Here is a 21,731-nt window from a genome sequence, read left to right on the forward strand (position 1 = left end):
TTTCGCCTTCGGCTCGAGACAAATGGTCTCAAGCTTCGACCTGTGTTGAACTTCGACCTAATCCATTTCATATCTGGATCATCTCGACCTTCGACACTAGATGATTCGTCTCAAACTTCGACCCAAAATGGCTGGTCTCAACCTTCATCTTTGGTCGGCCTGTCTCAACTTTCGGCATAGAACGACCCATATCGACCTTATGCCCAGGACGATCTATCTTGACTTTAGTCCTCGTGATTAGTCTTGACCTTTGACCTAGATGACTCATTTCAACCTTCGGCTTAGGTCATTTTGTCTCTACCTTTATGCCTAGGACGATCTATCTTGACTTTAGTTCTCATGATTAATTTCGACCTTTGACCTAGATGACTCATTTCAACCTTCGGCTCAGGTTGTTTTGTCTCTACCTCTTTGTTCAAAATGGCATATCACGACCTTTGATCTAGAACATTCGTCTCGACTTTTGGGCTGAGACTGCCTGTCTCTAATTTCAGTCCGAAATGACCTGTTTCGACCTTCGACCTCACTTTGTCTCAATCTTTAACCTAAATAAAAGTATTATTTATAAGAGTTAATTAAAGTCTTGTAGTTAGGTTAAACTCATTAATAGAAAGTTTTGGGCTAAAACCTTTTTTTAACCCCCTCATTTGGTTGTCTCCCGAAAGGAAACTTTTTCAATGATGACTATAACTTTTCCATAATTACATTATTATTACTTAATATAAGATAAATAAATATTTGTATAATATTAACAATATTTTAAAATAAAATAAACTTCTCTGTATAACAAATCATATTATATCTATATAATGTAAAAAATATATTTGTTTTTTATATCTCATTAGTCTGTTTATACTTAAATGACTTTCATGTTACTTCATATCTTCTCATACATTATTATCAAAATTAATTAATAATACACAAACAAAAAATATTCTTTATGGTATTGGATCAACAAAAATTCTTTTTTTTCTATAAGGACCACATGTAAGGTCCTTAGTCTCCATCTATGAAAAACCTCTTAAAATCAACTTAAGAAAAAAGAGGTAAAGAAAAACTTACTCTAAAATAAATATATTTCTCATCAAACAAATTTGTTTTGTTTTCAACTATAATTTCTAAATAAAGCTTTAAAAGGATGAACAGATCCTTTACACATCTAGAGAAAAGACAAGGAAAGTAAAGATAAAGTACACACACAAACACACGACACACACACAAATACAATCACACACGAACACATATACATGCACACAAACATGCACACAAACACACACATATTATATATATATATATATATATATATATATATATATATATATATATATATATATATATATATATATATATATATTAAAGGATTTTAACATCATTTATTCATACATCATATTTCTCTTCTCAATAATTAATCAAATTGAACAATGTTACTATAACTAACCACTTCTACATATAACCAATTTCAATTCAACTAAAACACTAGTTATCATCATTTAAATACAAAATACCATTATACACTTTAGTAAATTACAAAAAAAAAAAAAATTTCTATCAAAATCAATTCGTCAAACACATATCAAATTATATAATTAACCAGCTTCTCATACCTTAACTGTGAGCTTTTTATCACAAAGTGTTTTAATACTTCTAAAAACCTTTACTTATACAAAATACAATATTTGCATATAGAAAAATCATTTACCCTAAATCTTTCGTTATCATTAGTAATTACTTTATTAATGTTAATTATGAAATACTTGCAATTAATATTATCATTTTATTATTAACTGAAATTTTTATTAAGTTTTTAGAAATGTTTAATATCTTAACATTCAGAAACAAGATTTCACAACCAATTAATTATTTATTGATTAACATTTCATATTATAATTTTTAATTAAACTATAAAAAATATTTTCATAGTTTTCAAATATTTAATTGAAGTTTATACAATAGTTTTTATTATCATAATTAGGATTTTGTTTTGATGAAAAATTATTAATTTTATCGAAAGATTGAAGCAGTCATTGGGTAATTTGAGTTTACTAAGTTATTAAAACTTTTTTAATGAAATCCTAAGTTATCAGAACTTGTATCTGCAAATTTTCATAAAGTCATAAAAATGTCACATTTAATCCTAGCTTCTTTTTCAGCAGTTTATTTTTCTAATTCCCTAATAAAGCTATATCTCCTTTTTAAATATTTTATTTTACTGTAATTAATATTTATAATCACTATCCATCTTTGCTACTTGTAAAATGTATAACAGACCAAGATATTTGACCGGTTTTCTCTATGCTGGAAAATAAGATACTTCACATTTAATTAAAATCAGATTTTTTTTAATAAGGCTCGATGCATCAAATGAAGGGAAAAAAACGTGGGCTGAGCCCAAACAGCACAAAACCATAACGTGATATAAATTACAATGGATCAGGCCTATCTATGGTTACAATATGCAATAATTAAAACAAAAAACAAAATTTAAGTCTGTTGTGTTTTTCTTTTTGCCCAACAAATTCAAATACTAAAACTGTTTGGCACCTCACCATATCCTTACAACCTATCACTCAAGAATTCATTTTCCATAACACATTAAAACAAATCCGGGAAATTTTTCTCGTAGAAAATCACCCCACTTTTATTATGATTTTTTTAAAAGTTATAACTAGTGTAAGATAAATATATTAGATCAGTTTTGAAATATATATTAATTTGGTTCCACAACTTGTCAAATATAAGACGATGTAATATTAGATCAATTGTGGAATTATCAATCTATTACCGAAAAAGACAAAACAGATATGGATTCATTCTTCACGTCTTAATTCCAATCATAATTAACAATCAAACATGAACAGGTATACACAATAATAAAAAACTAGCAACATGCACTAAAAAAATAATTGAAACACAACTCCAAAAAATTACACAATCATCTAAGGTGATTTAACACAAATTTTCAAACTTCATAAACAACACAAATCATTACGAGAAATTACTGGTTTCACCATCTGCATTTGGTTTTAATAGTCTCCTAGAATACCTCCAATCAACCCTAATCACCCTTGTAATAAACTTAAATCGAGAAAGAACAAAATAGATAAAGAGGAGAGAAGGGAGATGAACCTCGTCGATGACCTCGTCGATGACCTCGCTGGAAATGGGAGTGAGCTTTAGTGGTGGTGCGGAGTGAGATATGACAACAATAGAGTGGAGGCGAATCTAAATAGGGAGTGTGTTGTAGTTGGAACCCAAGGCAAGGCGCAACAAGGAGGTGCTCAAAACGACTACTGCGGAGGAGGAATGACCAATGGTAGGCGCGTGACAGTAGTGGTTATGGTGAACACTATTAATGGTTGAAGTTCACCAAAAATGAAACGAGCGACGATGACAGGAAACAACAAAGAGGGTTCATGATGAGATATTGTCAACAAAGATAGTGCACAATAAGGAATGACCAATAGAGGTGACACTAATGTGAGAGGAAATACAAATAATAAAAAAATAGAATTTCATGCTAGCTTTGAAAATAGACTATATTAAATCTAATATATTCCTATTAGACTCGTTCTTACCCTCTAATAGGTCAACCAAGATTTTTTTTCTTTTTTTTTTTTTAAATTAAGTTTAGTTATTATATCAACTGATCTAATAAATATATTAAATATATTATATTAACCGATCTAATATATAAATATTAGATCGATTTTCGTTGCAATCGATATAATATACTTCATAAAAAGAACTTTTCTAAATATATGTAAAGAAAATCATTACCATTTACAAATTTAAAGGATTGTGTATTTGAAGAAAAATAATATATTGAATAAGGCTAATGTTATATACATAAATAGAATAAGGAAAAGTCATCACATGATAGAAAATCATTCAGTCTTTCAATTAACGCATCACGTTTTATAATTCATCAAGTTTAAAAAGAAACATTAATCTATATCATAATTCTCAATTAACGCTCTTTTGTCTATCTTTGTCTATCTGTGTATATGTATAATTTGAAAAAAAAATCCAAAAAGTAATTCAAAGAATGTTATATATATATATATATATATATATGTATGTATGTAACCTAAGTTACAAATGAAAAAATAGAAAGGATAAAAATAGAATTATAAAGAGTGAGGGGTGCAGGTGAAAATGGACGAGGGTGGAGGTAGAAATTGAGGAGTGCAGGAAGCAATTGCCTAATCTCTATCATGTCTACCTGGACAGAGAGACAAAATCGAAATCATTCGAAAGCATATTCGTGTAAGAAAATTTCTTGATATAGAAAATTGAATATCATCCATGTACCATTTATTTACAAAGAAGTGCAAGATATGCTCCCGCCATACTCGCCGCTTCCATTTTCTAAATCATCTTCGAGTCTTCTCTTTCTCATCCCTTCTCTTCGCAATACAGCAAAACCAAAAATAATAAAAAAATTAAAATAAAATGTTTCGAATCCTTAACAGAACGCTACCACTTTTTCGCCATCATCTTCCTCGAACAATTTCTTCTTCGACAAAAACTTGCAATTCAACAAAGAAAAGCGTAGAGAATTCTCAAATTGCACCAATCCTCGCTCACAGCCACAACCTCTCTCCTATCGCTCCGCAATCTTCCTCTCGGGCTCACGTCCTCGCGCTCTCCGCCGCCGCCATTCTCACCTCCGCCGCCTTCCTCAACTACGACTACGTCCGCCACGAATCCGATCGCCGCGGAGAACCAAATCCTCTCTACGCGAGAGCCGAGAACTCCACGCGCAAGGCGGCGGACTCCTTCGACCGTATTTTCCACCACGCCAGGCGCACGGGCGTCGCGGCTGCGGTCCTCTGGCACTCTCTGTGCTCGGTGCTGTCGTCGGCAAACCATGAGGTGCGCTCCGGATTCGAGATTCGAGTCGCGGCCTTGCTCGCCGATATCGCTGCTGCGAACTCCGGCCGTAGGGCTGCGATCGTCGGGGCAGGTGGCGGCGCTGTCGTGGACTGGCTGCTGGAGGCCGTGACAAAAGAAGGCGGCGGAGGCGGCGGCACTCAGGCGGAGTCCGCGAGGGCGCTTGCTTATTTGATTGCGGACCCTAACGTGTCTGCGGCGGTGCTTGGGAGACCTCACGCGGTTCCGAATCTTCTGAGGTTCATCTTTTCGTGTCAGCCTCGGCGTTCTAAGAATAAGAAGGTAAATTATTCCTTTTGTGAATTGGTTTTTCTATGTTAGTTGGTGTGCTCGCCTTTTTTTCATTCGCATTTGCAAACTGAACAATCAATTGGACTTTATTCCTAGTGTGCTTGATTATACAGCCTCTTGTCTCATAAATAGGGTTTAATCTTTTAAATGTGATGAAAGATTAAATGAATAATATCACGTATTTCGGTTGCGAATGTATTAAATGTTGTACTTCTCAATTTACATTTAGTTTATTTATTTATTCATTGAGGATATTTTGTAAGAAGACTGAGAAGTTATATGTAATCCTTGGAGATGTCTTTTGAACTATTTTTCATGCACAGCTAGATCTATTATATAAATGCAAGCTTCACTGAAGATGTTGACGATAGTGTCTTTTTCTGATTCTGGCATTGGTGACATTATGCAAATTTTTGTGGCAGCAGCATTCAAGACGTAGTGCATTTGATATTTCTGATTCTTTGAAAGGCAGGAGCATGCTTGTGGCTGCCATTATGGATATCGTTACGTCCAGCTGTGACAATACACAAGACGTGTCTTTTAATCCATCATTGCCTGGAAAGGCTGAAACTAGAGACATTGCTGCTGCCCTACAAGTAATTGAGGAAGGGGGTTTGCACTTGGATGAGCCACCTGAAGGTGAAGATGATGATGGTGGGACCGGAAGCAAAGGGATTGGGATCAAGATACTTGAAGGTACTCCTGTTTTAGGGCTTTCAAGGACCAGCAGTGATTCATATAGTGAAGAATTGAAGCATCAAACTTCTAAAACTATCAAATTTCAAAATAAGTACGACAATTCTCGGCAACAAAATAATGTATCCTCTTCTGTTGTTCCTGGTCTCTGGGATGATTTGCACTGTGAACATGTTGCTGTTCCTTTTGCCACATGGGCATTAGCAAATTGGGCAACAGCATCGGAATCAAATAGAACTCGTATTCAAGAACTGGATCGAGATGGACAGGCAGTCATGGCTGCTTTAATGGCACCCGAGAGATCTGTAAAATGGCATGCAAGTTTGGTGGTGCGGTTGCTATTAGAAGATCGCAATGCACCTTTGAATGAATCTATTTCTGAATGGGCTTCGAGTATTCTTTCTACTATATCTCAGGCATCCAAGCATGAAGATGTTTCTTTGGCTAATATAGCTTTATCTGCCCTTCTCTTGTCTGTTGAGAGGAGCCCTGCAGTGCAGAATATACTGATGGAGAATGGTCTTAACCCAATGAGAGAAATCGCCAAGCAGATGACAAAACATAAGCAGGTTCAAGAAGCAATGGCAAAGGCATTAGAGCTACTTTGTACTGGAGAGCTGCACTTGTCGCTTGAAGAGGGTCAAAAATGGTCAGGCATTCTTGTACCTTGGGTTTTTGGAACATTTTCCTCTGATACTATACGATCTTCAGCCATAAAGATTCTTTCTCAGATCATGGAAGACTACGGTCCAACATCTGTACCACTTTCTCAAGGATGGTTAGCCGTGATGCTATCTGAAGTGCATAGTTCTATCAAGAAATCAAATGATAATGGAACCAATCAACCAAAAAGTGATAATGTAAAGGTATGCAAATATTTTTTCTCATTCTATCTAAATGACCTTTCACTATATCTGACAGTGCTACTTCAATTCCAAGTCTGCTTTTGATGCACATTTTAGCCGTGTTAACCTTTTGCAGACATTAATCAATAATGCGAATATTGCTTCTGCTGCACAAGTTGCCAGTCAACTATCCACCGCAGTTGTTAATCTGGCAGCTAAAAGAATGGGAGTTGCATCTAATTCTGGGGATGCATCCCCACTGGCAGATTTTCTGTCTCTGGAACCTTTAGCTGGACCGTTTAAAAATTTAAAAAAAGATAATTTGCCTAAATTAGATGCTGCAGATTCTGCTGTGGCAACGCTGAAAGGAATTAAAGCTCTGACCGAAGTTTGTGCTGAAGATTCTGGTTGTCAGGACATGATAGTTGATTTTGGGATTTTATGTTTGCTGAGGCGCTTTATGTTGAGTGATGATTATGAGAAACTGGCTGCTATTGAGGCTTATGATGCATCATCTAGAGCACATGAGGGGAAGGAGCGGATATCAAATGTAGATGGCAAACCACCTGCATCAGATGTATATAATTCAGCTAGTGTCCGAGTTCCACCCACTGCTCATATCCGCAAGCATGCAGCTCGGTTGTTGACCATCCTCTCACTGCTTCCCAAAGTCAAGAAGGTCATCACAGCTGATGAAACATGGTGCAAATGGCTTGATGATTGTGCTAATGGGCGAATTCCAGGTTGCAATGATCTTAAAATTCAAAGCTATGCCAGGGCAGCACTTTTAAATGTGTTTTGCAATGACCAGCCTAATGGAAGGAGTGGAAGTGGAGGTCCTTCTGACGGTGGTGTAAAAAGTTATAGGAATGCATGTCCTCGTTATGATGACATGATATTCTTGATAAATTCTCATCTTCCCCACTGGAAATGTCCCAAAGAAACAGGTCAACAAGAACCATTCTCAAGAATGATATCTCTGGCTCCTTCTGCTGATACTGACAATGGAACAGAGTCCTTGAATAACAGCAACTGCTCTATTTCTAATGATTCAACTAAAATCAACCCAGATAGAAATTTGCCTCCACTAGACATAGTTTTTGTCCATGGGCTCCGTGGTGGGCCTTACAAAACTTGGCGTATAGCTGAGGAAAAATCCTCAACTTCTTCACATTTGGTTGAGAAGGTTGACGAGGGAGCAGGAAAGCTTGGAACCTTTTGGCCTGGTGAATGGCTTTCCAGTGATTTTCCTGAGGCTCGGTTGTTTACCCTAAAATACAAGGTTTGCCTTAGTAAAGTTGGGGCATATTAGCCTTAGTAAGATGAGATGTTTGGGATATGAATTGCATTCTTTTTGTGATGTTAGTTCTATCACCTTTTCTAGAGTTTGTTTCATGCGTGGTTCCCTTTACCTCCATCTAACTCTTTAGGTAAATGCTTTATGCAGACTAATCTCACACAGTGGTCGGGAGCTAGCTTGCCTCTTCAGGTTGCAATTTTAAAACACCTCATTATTTATTATCTAGAAACAGCATTAGCTTTTATTTCTCTACCATGCTCTGCTTCTTAGTCATCTGGGAGGTTGCTAATACTTGAATTTATAAAAACAGATTTGGGGGTCTTCATACTCTATGAGCCTCGTTAAGGTTAAAGAAATTTATCAATTTTTAATGCTACAGTCATTCTCGACCTGCATTACCATACAAACTTGCAAATTGCAATTTTCACATCTTCGTGTCTGGGGCTGAAGCACCATTACAAAGATTGTATGATCAGTATTGTTACCATTTTATGAAAATATAAATCTAGACATCATATTGACATTTAACCTGTGCTTAAATGACTGTCAAAAAAAGCTGCGCTTAAATGAACTGTTACTAAGTGAGACTGATTTTATGGATGAAGATCTAAACAATTTACTGGATTTGAGTGAAGCAGTTGTGAGAACGTTTCTTTCTTTCTATATCCTTTTGTTTCTTCATTATTAGTTTGATATTTTCATGTTTCTGGTTTGCCTATTAGGGGCACGTATCCCAGCTCTTAAAATTCTCTAAAACTATACAGTTATATATCTACAATCAAATACTTAAATTCCTCCCTGCATATGGTTGCAGTTGACAATTTCTCTCGCATCCATACCACTTTCCTTTCACTTACCTACTGCCAGGCCTCTTTGTTGTGTAGTTGATATACTTGTTTATTTTGAAATTTGCAGGAGGTTAGTTCTATGCTATTGGAGAAGCTTGTTGCTGCAGGGATTGGGGATAGACCTGTTGTTTTTGTTACTCACAGGTTAGTCTAGCTGCCTATGATTGTTTACTTGAACTTTTGTGCACTTTACTTAGTCATTTTTATGATTGACATGCGTTCTTTGAAAGTGTAAGTAACTTGTGCTTACGAAGGTACTTCATTGACTGTTGTATGTATTTATTTGTGTGTCTTATATATCTATATATCCAAATCTATTTATCTATATATATATATATATGTGTGTGTGTGTGTGTGTGTGTGTGAACTTCTAAACAATCATGAACTGTTAGGTTAGGGAATTCATGCATCTCACTTGATTATTGCTTGTTTTCAGGTATATCATGTTAATGTTTTTTTGGTTTGATATGCTTTTAGTGTATCAATCCATCTAATATAATACTTGCATTATTTTATCTTACTTCTTCTAAAACTATTTTCTTAAAATTTTCCTGCAATATTCAATTCTTTGGCATTTAGTTTCTTCAGCCTATACTTGGTGTTGGAAGTTCTACCTTAGCTAGAGATAAGGTCAATTTAGAATATATAAGTAACCTCACTTTACATGCTGGTTTTGTGGGATTGAATTAGATTTAAATTCCACATTTAATTCAGATATCTTGTAATGACACTCTCTTTGTACAATTTTTAGTTTAATCCCTGTAAGTATGCTTTTTTTTTTTCTTTTATTATTATTTCAACTCCTTAGTCCCTGAATCTTTAGCCACACCAGCCATTAACAGTAACCCTATTTAATGACAAGGACTAATGCTAAAAAATTGAATATCACATGGAAGGACTATTTTAAAAAAATTTTAAGTACTGAAATAGGAAAAATTAGGTACGTTATAGGACCTAACACATATTTAAGGCATGCTTTAATCATAATTTGTTCTTCAATCACTCTTTCAATGACACCAGGGAAAAATCTTGATGTTACTTTCGTTAGTGATTATATACAAAAAGGGTTTTAAATTTAAAAATTTAATATCATGATTGATTCACCATCATACAGAGTTTTAGTTTGCAACATTTTTTTTGATAAATATAAACATGTCATGTTTATACAATTTGCTTTGAAATAGAAGTAGCAAAATAGGATGCAGAACAAATTAGTACCTATACGTGTCTGTGTGTAATCTATTTTGTTCTATTTTTGGCAAGAATTGTTGAGGTGTGATGGATGTAGACGTCACTTTGTATGTATTAAGAACAAGTGGTGACAAGTACTTTTGTGGTTTGTGTCCCAGCTGTAACTGCTTTTACCTTTCTAGTATAGAGTTAGCCTAGAAGTCCTTTTGGACGATGACAAAATTAATTGTCTAGTAATTTATATATGTCGTGTAAATTGTATTTTTTTCAAATGTCTTTTAGTCACTAAGTTATTTGTTTATTCTAACTTTACCTCACTTTGTTTTGTCTATGTGCTTTTCTATTGTTTGCAGTATGGGAGGTCTGGTTGTGAAGCAAATTCTTCATAAAGCAAAGGAGGAAAGATTTGATAATCTTGTGAAGAATACAATGGGAATTGTAAGTATTGATTCTTTAATTAAATATATGCTTAAAGTATGCAGGTTTTTTAATGTTATTTTTGGTTGCAGGTTTTTTATAGCTGCCCACATTTTGGTAGCAAACTTGCAGATATGCCTTGGCGAATGGGCTTCGTGCTTCGTCCAGCTCCCACAGTTAGTATTTGAACTTACCTACCCCTTTTTCAGCAGTAGATGTTGGTTAACGTATTTCCTGTTTCAATAATAATTGCTACAATTTGAAAGAGTGTTTTTGCTCTTGGTTTTTAATGTTTAACAGATAGGAGAGCTAAGAAGTGGATCTCAAAAACTGATAGAGCTTAATGACTATATTCGTCAACTTCATAAGAAGAGGTTGCTTGATGTTCTCAGCTTTTGTGAGGTAATCAGCAATTAAGCTATTTGCTAGTATCTATTCCGATGTCTTTTCATGAGTTTGACTTATGAATTACTTTTTGCAGACCAAGGTAACTCCAATAGTTGAAGCTTATGGTGGATGGGCCTTTCGAACAGAAATTGTACCAATTGAGTCAGCATATCCCGGATTCGGGGAATTAGTCGTAAGTATATTGAGAAATTCTATCTCATTTTATAAGAAAAAGAAAATGAAATGAAGAGTAAAATATTTTCGTCAGCATATCCAAGCTCTGACCTTTGTCACCCCACCCATCCCAGCATCCATTGCAATATTCAAATCGACTGTACTTTTTTGTAGTATTATAGCAGTTTTAGCGTTTGTTTTCCTGATTTAGCTTCTAATTTTGCAACAGGTATTGGAGTCAACAGATCATATAAATTCTTGTAAGCCAGTGAGCCGCTCAGACCCTTCGTATACGGAGACGTTAAAGTTCTTGCAGAGATTAAAAGCATGCCTTGACTCAGCTTATGCTTCCGGAGAAGAGCTTAGCTAGGTGTTCTATAGTGGTATTTATATGTCAAATGCATGGGAAGACCATGCCTTCAGCTTGACTCAACAGCAAAAACGACATGTACAAGAAATCCAAGTTTAGCATAGTTAATGAAACTTAAAGGTGGACTAACATGTGCAAGCCTTGTATTAGATATGGCTTGCCTTACCTTGTACAGTTTCCCATTCATCAACCATTCATTTTGTCCACTGACCCGTAGGGATTGTAATCAATCCTTTTGTACATAAATAGGAAACACAAATGTAATCACTTTGTTGTATCTTCTCTCATTTACTTATACTGTTCACCACAGATTTATTATGTCAATAAACTGATTTGTTTCATGATATTCATGCAAGCAACAATACAATTTTCATGATCGTTGCTTAAAAATGGCTTACACATTCATGATTCATATTTTACAAATACCTCCTTCAAGCAGTTTGTTTCACTGCATCTTTAAAGGTTCAACGTGGGTTAAATTAAAGAAACCAAAATGAAAGTTATAATGTGCCATTGATTTAACTGTATATTCTTTTTGTTTTATTGTAAATTTAATTGAGAATATTTTAAACACTAGACTTGTAGTAGAATTTACAACATAAAAGACATAATTCAAACTCCCTAATATGAATTTAAAATTAATTAAAAGTGACAGTGCAATTGAACAAGAAGATATTTATAAGATACAATTAAAAATTAATTATATAAGAAAAGGTCATACAAACATATACAATGAATTTGGGAAATTTTTTATTCTCGATTCCTTACTTGATTGTGGCTTTTTTAATGCAAAAATGAAATAATTTTATATTATGCTTTTGATTTGATGTTAATTGTCAAAATATAATAAATCAATATATTTTGCTTGCAAGAATAACATAGTAAAAAAGCAATATGATAATCAAGACTTTACATTTGTTCATCTTATATGATGGTTATTAGCAACTCAAGAGACATAATTTTATGAAGTAATATTTACTATTTTTTTGAAAAAACTAAAAAGCAAAATGAATTATAATATTAAAATAGATGTAATCCATAACTTTTTTTTATCATATTGAGTACCTTACTTTAATATTTATAATTGATCAATTTCATAAAAACAAAGTTGATTAAATGATCAACGGGTAAATATAATTAACTTTGAATTAAACACATCAATACTTTTATTCCACGGTAACTTCACGAGCATCAAAATTTGACATTTAGCCAATTTTTTATATTCTGCATTAATCTTTTTATATTTATGTTAAATTTTCTTTACGCATAATATAGCTAGAAATTAATATATAAAATTGAAGTTCAATCTGTTCTATCATCAACTTCAGAAATGAACCCGTTTATTTATATTCATTTTCAAATCGAAATTGAAAATTTGAAATTATCAATTTTACTCAATAAAGTCTACCAACATATGCAGTGACGACAGAAGAAATTTAAATATTTTAATTTGTGATAGGATTAAAAGAATAATTATTATTTAAAAGTCATTAGAAAATTAACGTGTATAATATAATTAAAACTAAAATCAATATAATGATAAAAATAAATAGAGAACACGGATAGTAGAGTTTGAAGGAAGAAGATGATGGGGTTAACAGTGAAAGCCATGCCACAGCTACGATTCTCACTCCCAATCTCAGTCTCAAATAAGGAGAATTGCATTTGCAGGTTTTCCATAACAGCAAGAAGCTCCACCGACACCAACATCACTCTCACTCACTCTCACACTGAAATTTCAACTCCTAAACCCAAACCAAAGTCTCCGCTCAAGAAGAGGAAGAGGTATCGGAAGCTGTATCCCGGAGAGACCACCGGCATCACCGAAGAGATGAGGTTCGTCGCCATGAGACTCCACAATGCCGCCGTTTCACCCGACCAATCGGATTCCGACGCGTGGCACGCCTCCATGGAAGGCTTCATCGCTTACCTTGTTGACACTCACCTCATCTTTGCCACTCTCCAGCGCATCGTCGACGAATCCGATAACGTTTCGTGTGAGTCCAATTCCAATTCCATTCCATTCATTGCATTGCATTGCAGCTTCCTTTTCAGATTATTGTCTTCAAATAGTTACTGTTTTTTTTTGCAAATATAAAAATCCATTATATTGTTCTTTAATCAAAACTGAGGTTTCATCTCGATGATAATAATATTTGTAACAAAGGTTGACGTTGAGAGTCTGAGGTAGTTATCCAGGGGGGACTTAAAATTAATATCGAAAACATTTGTTCTTAATTAAAATATTTATTTTCAAGTAGACAGATGAAAGGTGAAAAATAGAAGAATATGTGATTTGCTTTGTTTTTCTAGTTTTCCGTGGAGAAAAAAAAATGATTCGAATTTGTTATGGCGAGAATTTCATGAATTTGCAGATGCATACATGAGGAAAACTGGGTTGGAAAGATCAGAAGGGCTTTTGAAGGATCTGAAATGGTTGGAGGAGCAAGGAAACGTGATTCCAAATCCCAGTTCTCCGGGGATTACATATGCCAAATATTTAGAGTCACTTGCAGAGACAAGCGCACCTTTGTTTCTATCCCATTTCTACAATATTTATTTTTGTCATATAGCTGCTGGTCAGGTGATTGGAAAGAAGGTGTGTACTCACTTCCTGTCTTACAAGTTGTTTATGAAGGAATACTATCACATGTCCCCTCTTAGTGTAGTTCCTTTCTCTGTCTATCTAGTTGAAAAATTACATGCCTCAGCAAGATACATTGCCGTTTGAAAGAAAAATATTTTTTTCTCAGCTATCATTTTTCAATCAGAAATATTAGGGACAAATGAAAGAGATAGGTCAGGAGACCTTGTCAGTGATGGATGTAATTAGTGGATAATTTAATCATCTAATTATATTTTTGTTTACTAAAAGTGAAAGGATGATTTGAAATTTGATCACATTACATGCTCACCATAAGAGAGTTCTACTGCAAAATAGATTGTTATCAAACAATAAATCAAATTTTAGGTGTTGAATTCATGATAGTGGGGTGAAGAGAAATTTGAAATGGCATTTTGATTTACTAATGAAGACAATACATGAAAGTAGTACTGGTACCTTCTGATCTCTCTCACCTACTCAAATGTATGCAATGTGGTTTTGGTACCCAGCATTCTAACGTGCTCACTGTTCATCTCCCACATTTTAGTACTCAAATTGATAGAGAGGTCTAATACAAGGGTCAGGCCTTTTATAGGCAAAACCTAACTGTAAAATAATAGAATAAACATACTAAATGATAGCTTGGTGTTCAATTTGTTCCATAAAAATATGCTTGTAGGCCCTCTACAAACTCATGCATCCTTGTGAAAACGAATATGTATTTTTACTTTATGGTGTTGAAGTTCTGTAGTCGACATTGAATCAGAACTGAGGAATTCCCTGTCCAAAGAATTCACTTAATTGCTTGTTGTAAAAATCACCAGGGGTTGCTTGTCATTCTATTATTGTTGCTTTTAGGTTTCTGAGAAGCTCTTGGAAGGTAAGGAATTGGAGTTTTACAAATGGGAAGGAGATGTACCTAAATTGTTGAAAGATGTCCGTGATAAGCTCAACCAGCTTTCCGAGGTAGATTACAAAGAATCCTACTATTGTTGCTTTAGTGTTATATTTAGGTGCTACGCCATTCTTTTTATTGATGTGAGATTGTGGTTCATGCAGCATTGGTCTCGAGATGAAAAGAATAGATGTTTAAAAGAAACTCCAAAGTCATTCCGGTTTATGGGACAGATTGTCCTTCTTCTTGTCTCATAAATGGACATTTTGTTCTCCTTTTCTTTTCTGAACTTCTCTGCCTTCTTTGATGGTAAGTTTTCTAATATTTCCTTTTCTTTCTTTTAACTCCTCAGATTCGTGGCTTTTAATTGATGGAGGAGGGGTCACCCTAACTTATGTTTGATACACTCTTAGACAGCGTATTCCATTTTTAGGTAGACATATGTGTTTGCTACACTTTTAATGCTCTCAAGTATCTCACATCTGTGTCAGGAAAAAGAAAGTATCTCACTTCTTAATTTGTGTTATTGTATAACTGGACTACTGATTACGTCCAATAAATGTGACCGTATGTAGCTTTGTCAGATATTGGGTTGTCGGAGAGCTTTAATTGAATTTTAGCTTGGAAATCGTCATTTGTTTTTCCTGTGCTGCAAATATTTCTAATAATGCACTAAATTAGTCCTTGATTATAACTTATAAGTAAGGATCAATTTAGTCCCTGATATAAACCAGCAACTTTAGAGCCTCACCTTTACAATTATTAGTCAATTTTGTCTTTCAAATTAACACCATTTCTCATTTTGGTCCTCATATTACAAAATAAACCAATTTAGTTCTTTAACATACAACAATTATTATGAATGTAGTCCCTAAATTTGACAACTAGAATATTCAGTCCCTAAACCTTAAATTGGTTTAGTGTGAAACAAACTGTTCTCAAAAAGTGATTCAGTTTGTGTTTTTCTAAACGGTATGGTTTTTTGCACACTATGTAACCAAAACAAATAGCTATCAATGTTATAGATCCTTAATATTAGGGTTAAAGTGATTGATAATTATTAATTTTGGAGGACTACTTTTTTCTCATAAATTTTTAAACTAAAATGACTGGTGATTATAAGTCTAGGGATTATTTGATGGTTTTCTCTGACTATTGCTATTATCATGTCTTATCACGCTAGTTTCTATGTTTTGTAGCCGCCTGGCCAAGGTGCCATACACCTGCGATGGATTTGCAGTCTTTTTTACAAGGATTTTTGAAGGGCACAGCAAAAGGCAGAGAGACTCATTTTTTTCAATTAGAGATGTAGCATTGTAGGAACCACCTTAGGTTCATGAATCTTGGTCTTACTGAATACTAATACTAATGCCTTCCCTCATATTGTATCCATCCCCCACTATTTTCTTTACCTGTTAATTAATGCTTTTATTTTTTTTAACAATGCTTGAAAACCATTGTAATTTAAATACTATTGAGTTATGAAAGTTTCAGTTTAGACATTCATTATGATCCCGTTTGGTGAGAGCATAGAATCCATGAAATTTTCCACTGTAGTTTTTGTTGTGTAAAATTGACTAGGTGCTTTTATTCTTTTACTCGTTTTATCGCTAAAAATCTTCACTCTAATTTATCGTCAACATCAAACAAGTTAACCATGAACCATCCATGGTCGAAAATTTTGAAAATTTTGGAAGAGTTGCGCGTTTACGTGTTGCAACATGTGTTGTTTCTTTGACTTTGTTCGTGTTCCATTACAAGGAAATTTACTTGAAAATGTTTTTAATGAGTTGAAATTATTGATATTTTTAGTATTTAAAAGAAACGTTTTAATTTTTTTGTCTAAATGTTATCAGAAATTCACTGAAGTGGTCAATTATTTTGTGTTGAATGACAACAACTTACATATATATATATATATATATATATATATATATATATATATATATATATATATATATATATATATATATATATATATATTAAGGTTAAGGGTATTTTAATAATTTTCATTCTCAAAACTAAAAAAAAGAAACCCGAAAACCTTGATCACCTCCCTTATTCCTCTCAACCCTTTCTCTTTCATCTTTTTCACTCCAACATTTTCTATGTCATCCTATGGTAGCCCAACTGAAAAAAATCAGAAAACAAAAAATGATTTTATGAGTTTTCATTTTATAATTGTTGTCTTATTTAATTTTATCTCATTTTCACAAGCACAAAGGAATTGGTAATTTACTTGGAAAAAATCAGAAATACTCGCTATTAAACAATTTTTTACAAAAAATGATTTTATAATGAGTTTTCATTTTATAATTTTTGTCTTATCTAATTTTCACAATCATAATGACATCAAAGGAATTGGTAATTTGCCTGGAAAAAATCAGAAACACTCGTTATTAAACAATTTCTTCCAAAAAAATGATTTTATATCGAGTTTTTATTTTATAATTTTTGTCGTATATAATTTTATCTAATTTTCACCAGACATCAGAAAGAATTGGTAATTGGCCTGGAAGGTTTTTTTAGAGATGATTATTCAACATATGCTGATGAGGAAATTAGAGAGGTTAGTGAAGATGGTGAAATTGAAAAGATCTTGAATGAACCTTTGTCTAAAGGCAAATTGTTTAACTACATTGATTTCTGATTTTTCCAATTGGGGCTATAGTAGGGAGTAGGGATGACAGAGAAAAGGTTGGAGTGAGAGAGATCAAAGAAAAAAAGGTTGAGAGGAACAAGAATGAAAGAAAAAAAGGTTGAGAGGAATGAGAATGAAAGAAAAAAAAGGTTCAGAAGAATGAGAATGAAAGAAAAAAGGTAAGCAAAAGTTTTTTTTTAGAATGAAAATTATTAAAATATCCTTAACCTTAATACTTAAAATCCATGATATATAAGGATAATTTTGTCTACTAAAACCCGGTACACATTGTTAAAATGTACCAACTGAAAAAGACGCACACGCCTTAGCAAACCCCTATATTATATATATATATATATATATATATATATATATATATATATATATATATATATATATATATATATATATATATATATATATATATATATATATATATGAACTAAAAAGTCTCATTTTAAAGTCAAACGTTTACAATATAAAATCAACTCCAAATTCCTTAAAATATTAAATACTTGGATCATATTTTCATTGGTTATTTAAAGTTAAAGAAGAAGAAAATAAGCTTAAGCATTTGACCCAAGTCGCGGTCAATACATGGTGTGATATTAAATAAATACTTGGATCAAATTTTCATCCATTGTCTTCAATTATAATGTTTCATTAATGTGATGATTCCTTTACACTGTTAATTTAAAAGAAATTATCTGTAATAATTATTTCAAATTTTTTTTTATTTGGCTCTCTGTAAAATATACATGGAAAACAGAGATAAAATATTAATTTCCTCTACATCGAAAACAGAGGTTGATTCCTGATACGCATCGTGTTACTAAGTCAATGTCATGTTTCAAAGAAAGAACTATGGACCATCCTGATACGCATCGTGTTACCCAAGTCACGGTCAATGTTATGTTTTTTCCACACACACCAAAAATCTATTTAAATCTTAAGATAAGATACACTGACACATACAAAATAAGCATATCAGATAGTACTATACAATCTACCCGTCGTGTAATTTAAGCTGCAGACTGAAAAAAGATACAAAGAAGGGAACCACTGCAAGACCAAATTGCTTGAAAAACGCTGAATTTCACGTGGAAACTTCGAGACTCTGAAAACATAGAGAAGATGAAGCAAGGGGTTATGGACATATAAACAGTGAAGGGAGGAAGATGGTCTTTGTCGTTGTCCTTCATTCCCGTGAAACATGATTCAACAAATATTTGTCCTCAAGAAGGTGAGAAAACTAGGTACCATCAATCATTGCTATTATCATTTTTTTTTTTCTTTTCTGCTTTCTCTTGAAACTCAATCACATTCCATTATCTTACAATATCAGTGTGACATGTGGTGACTACTTCATTTTTCAGGACTCCATGGACATTAAAGCTACTAAAATTTTCCCGCAACATTGAGGTTGGTAGTTTTCGTCATGGCTGCAACATGTGGACTATACATTTGCTCAGTTAATTTAGAGAAACCAACAATAGTTCGTGTAAATACCAAGTTGGTAGAACAGAGAGTCATCAACCAAACATGTCATACTTCTAGTGTAGAAGAATGGAAAGCACCCTACTTGCAGTACCCACAACCCAAAACTTACAACAGGCATGTTTTTAATTTAGTTATATAAATTCATGCATACATGAAGATTTAGGATACATATAAATATACTTTGAGGAAGAAAAAGTTTTCAATTTGCCTCAGATATATGTTACGTGGGTTTGATTTGATCATTTAGCTGTATTGAATGAATGATTGGTGGATGAACAGGGAACAGTGTGCATGCAATCCTGTCAGATTTGTTTGCATAGTGACAATGCAAAGATCGGGGAGTGGATGGTTTGAGACTTTGTTGAACAGTCATATGAATGTGAGTTCCAATGGGGAGATATTTGCGGTGGCCAAAAGAAGGGAAAATGTAACTTCAATTTTGAAGACAATGGATGAAGTGTTCAATCTTGATTGGTTCAGTGGTGCTTCCAAAAATGAGTGTTCAGCGGCTGTGGGGTTCAAGTGGATGCTTAATCAGGTACTGAAGAGTGTTTCAATGTCATGAGCCATCATGGATTTGGGTTGGTGATGATGATGATGTTGTTGCTAAAAGAAGAGATGCAAATATTTTTGCAGGGTTTAATGGATCATCATAAGGAGATAGTGGAGTACTTTGAAAGGAGAGGAGTTTCTACAATATACCTTTTCAGAAGGAATTTGCTCCGTAGAATGGTATCTGTTCTTGCCAATTCCTATGACAAAATTGCAAAGCCACTGAATGGAACCCATAAGTCTCATGTGCACTCCAAAGAAGAGGTCTTTCAAAATCTCTCTGTTGCCATTTCTTTATTGCTGATATGTATGTGCCTTTGTGTTTGGATTAGACTATTGTATGTTGAGAAAAGTGATTATTGAAATGTAATTGATCATTGATCGCATTAAAGTTATTATGAGTTTTATACCCAAATGCAATACAACATGCAGAGGTTTTGGTTGAGAAATATCTTTTACGTTAAAAAAAATGAAAACTAGACATGTGCATTGATTGCAAATGTGAAGAAATGCTTGAAATAGTTTTTGTTGGCAGGCTGGAATTCTGGCCAAATACAGGCCATGGATCAATTCCACGTTGCTGATGACAGAGATAAAGCGAACAAAGGAGACAGCTGCAAAAGCTCTTCAATACTTTAAGAACACTCTTCACATTGTTCTATACTATGAGGATCTTCTTAAAAATGCCACGCTAAGTGTGAACCATGTGTTGTGACTGCACCATCATAGAATTTTATATTATAATCTCATCGTGTAATACTCATAATATATTAATTAAAAAGTTTGGATTTTGAGTTGGTGATTCAATGTTGAATTTTATTTTCCATCTCCAGAAGGTGAAAGACGTTGAAGAAATTCTGGGATTGCCGTCGAGAGATATGCACAGCAGGCAGGTGAAGATTCACACTGGCCCATTATGGAAGCAAATCGGAAACTATTGATAGGTTTGCGATTAAGAAACCTAATCAAGATCCCTCTAAACCACCTCTCAGAACAGAAAGATAACAAGAATGGGAACAAAACTGTGTATTGTACACAAAAGAATACTCTGGACACTTACAGAAACAAGGGCATAACCCCTTTCACATGACAAAGCCTGTTAACAAATCAACTACCCAAAAACTGCCTTCTAACTATCCAATCAATCTATTTATACAAAATTCCTGTGCCTTCTATCGTAATCCCCTTTCCCATTATATCCAAATACCCTATATCCTAACAGAAGAAGTGCAAAAAACGCTGAGAGGCACACCATATCAGAATTTTCTCGTCCCAGACTAATCAAATAGAGTTCCACATGATAGCTAACTTTGACACTAAAATACAAAATTCTTTGACTGGCAATTGGATTACTTTACGTTCTCCAGAGCCACTACTTGGAAACTTTAACCACAGGCAGAGAAAGGGTTTGGTGAAGTTGATCAAAATGTGCAAGTTTCAAATTAGCTTCGTGTGTCTGAAGTATATTTTATGCAAGAAAATGCAAGCATAAGATAACACATCATTACTCCGGAGGTTCTTTCCAACTTCCATTCAACAGTTTTTTATTATTTTAACACAATTAGTTGATATCAGTAAATAGTCTTTATAGTCTTAATGCGACGGTTATTTAATATTTAAAATATTTAAGGAAGCGAGCTCGTGACTAACACCACAGCTACTGCTGAAGTCTGTTAAGTTGTGCCTATGAACAATTCCAATCGCCAATTCATATTTCCAATTACTATGTAATCACAAAAATGTCTTTTAAAGTTCTTATACTTTTCAAAAGAAATATTATTGGGATGTATTAAATACCTTTCTAGAATACAATTTAAATATTCTCTTAACTCGTAAAGCTTTAAATTTTACTTTAAAAAAAACACCTTTTAAAATTTTATTATAATATGGAAATGGTTAAAAATCAATTTCAGATTAATATATTATTTTTAAAATACTTCCAAAACATATAATTTAAAATCACTTGACTTCAGTATGTCAGAAACTCGAATGTACAAAATTTCACACTTACTAATTTTAACATTAATTCAGCTTTACCTAATTTGAGTCATACTCTTTTCCACGTTTAGACATTTGAATACGTTTAGTTTACCAACTTAGATGGAATTAAAGATTACCACGTGGGA

General features: G+C 33.6%; 3 protein-coding genes across 12 annotated transcripts; all 3 read left to right on the forward strand.

The window, feature by feature from the left end:
• The first annotated feature begins 4,307 nt into the window (after positions 1-4,307).
• Positions 4,308-11,758, forward strand: LOC108347329 (uncharacterized). Of its 9 annotated transcripts, none has more exons than XM_052880282.1 (11): positions 4,311-5,175; positions 5,607-6,746; positions 6,862-8,007; positions 8,173-8,214; positions 8,336-8,371; positions 8,941-9,017; positions 10,418-10,502; positions 10,574-10,657; positions 10,782-10,883; positions 10,963-11,061; positions 11,272-11,758. In XM_052880282.1, the coding sequence occupies exons 1-11, from the start codon at positions 4,453-4,455 to the stop codon at positions 11,410-11,412; spliced, it is 3,675 nt and encodes a 1,224-aa protein (XP_052736242.1). In that variant the 5' UTR covers positions 4,311-4,452; the 3' UTR covers positions 11,413-11,758. The 9 variants fall into 9 exon arrangements, 8 of the variants coding, with proteins under 8 accessions (XP_052736244.1, XP_052736242.1, XP_052736243.1 ...); XM_052880283.1 differs by having other exon boundaries at positions 5,610-6,746; XM_052880285.1 differs by having other exon boundaries at positions 5,036-5,175; positions 5,508-6,746.
• Positions 11,759-12,968: 1,210 nt separating this feature from the next.
• LOC108333338 (probable inactive heme oxygenase 2, chloroplastic) lies at positions 12,969-16,424 on the forward strand. The gene is made up of 5 exons (XM_017568755.2): positions 12,969-13,409; positions 13,788-14,011; positions 14,876-14,983; positions 15,077-15,221; positions 16,112-16,424. The coding sequence occupies exons 1-4, from the start codon at positions 12,998-13,000 to the stop codon at positions 15,167-15,169; spliced, it is 837 nt and encodes a 278-aa protein (XP_017424244.1). The 5' UTR covers positions 12,969-12,997; the 3' UTR covers positions 15,170-15,221; positions 16,112-16,424.
• Positions 16,425-18,205: 1,781 nt separating this feature from the next.
• LOC108345702 (uncharacterized) lies at positions 18,206-21,301 on the forward strand. 2 transcript variants are annotated; one of them, XM_052880058.1, is made up of 5 exons: positions 18,207-18,796; positions 18,930-19,167; positions 19,333-19,591; positions 19,690-19,869; positions 20,141-21,301. In XM_052880058.1, the coding sequence occupies exons 2-5, from the start codon at positions 18,992-18,994 to the stop codon at positions 20,318-20,320; spliced, it is 795 nt and encodes a 264-aa protein (XP_052736018.1). In that variant the 5' UTR covers positions 18,207-18,796; positions 18,930-18,991; the 3' UTR covers positions 20,321-21,301. The 2 variants fall into 2 exon arrangements, with proteins under 2 accessions (XP_017439887.2, XP_052736018.1); XM_017584398.2 differs by having other exon boundaries at positions 18,206-19,167.
• The last annotated feature ends 430 nt before the right edge of the window (positions 21,302-21,731 follow it).

Source organism: Vigna angularis, chromosome 7 (genome assembly GCF_016808095.1).
Source record: "Vigna angularis cultivar LongXiaoDou No.4 chromosome 7, ASM1680809v1, whole genome shotgun sequence".
Lineage (NCBI taxonomy): Eukaryota > Viridiplantae > Streptophyta > Magnoliopsida > Fabales > Fabaceae > Vigna > Vigna angularis.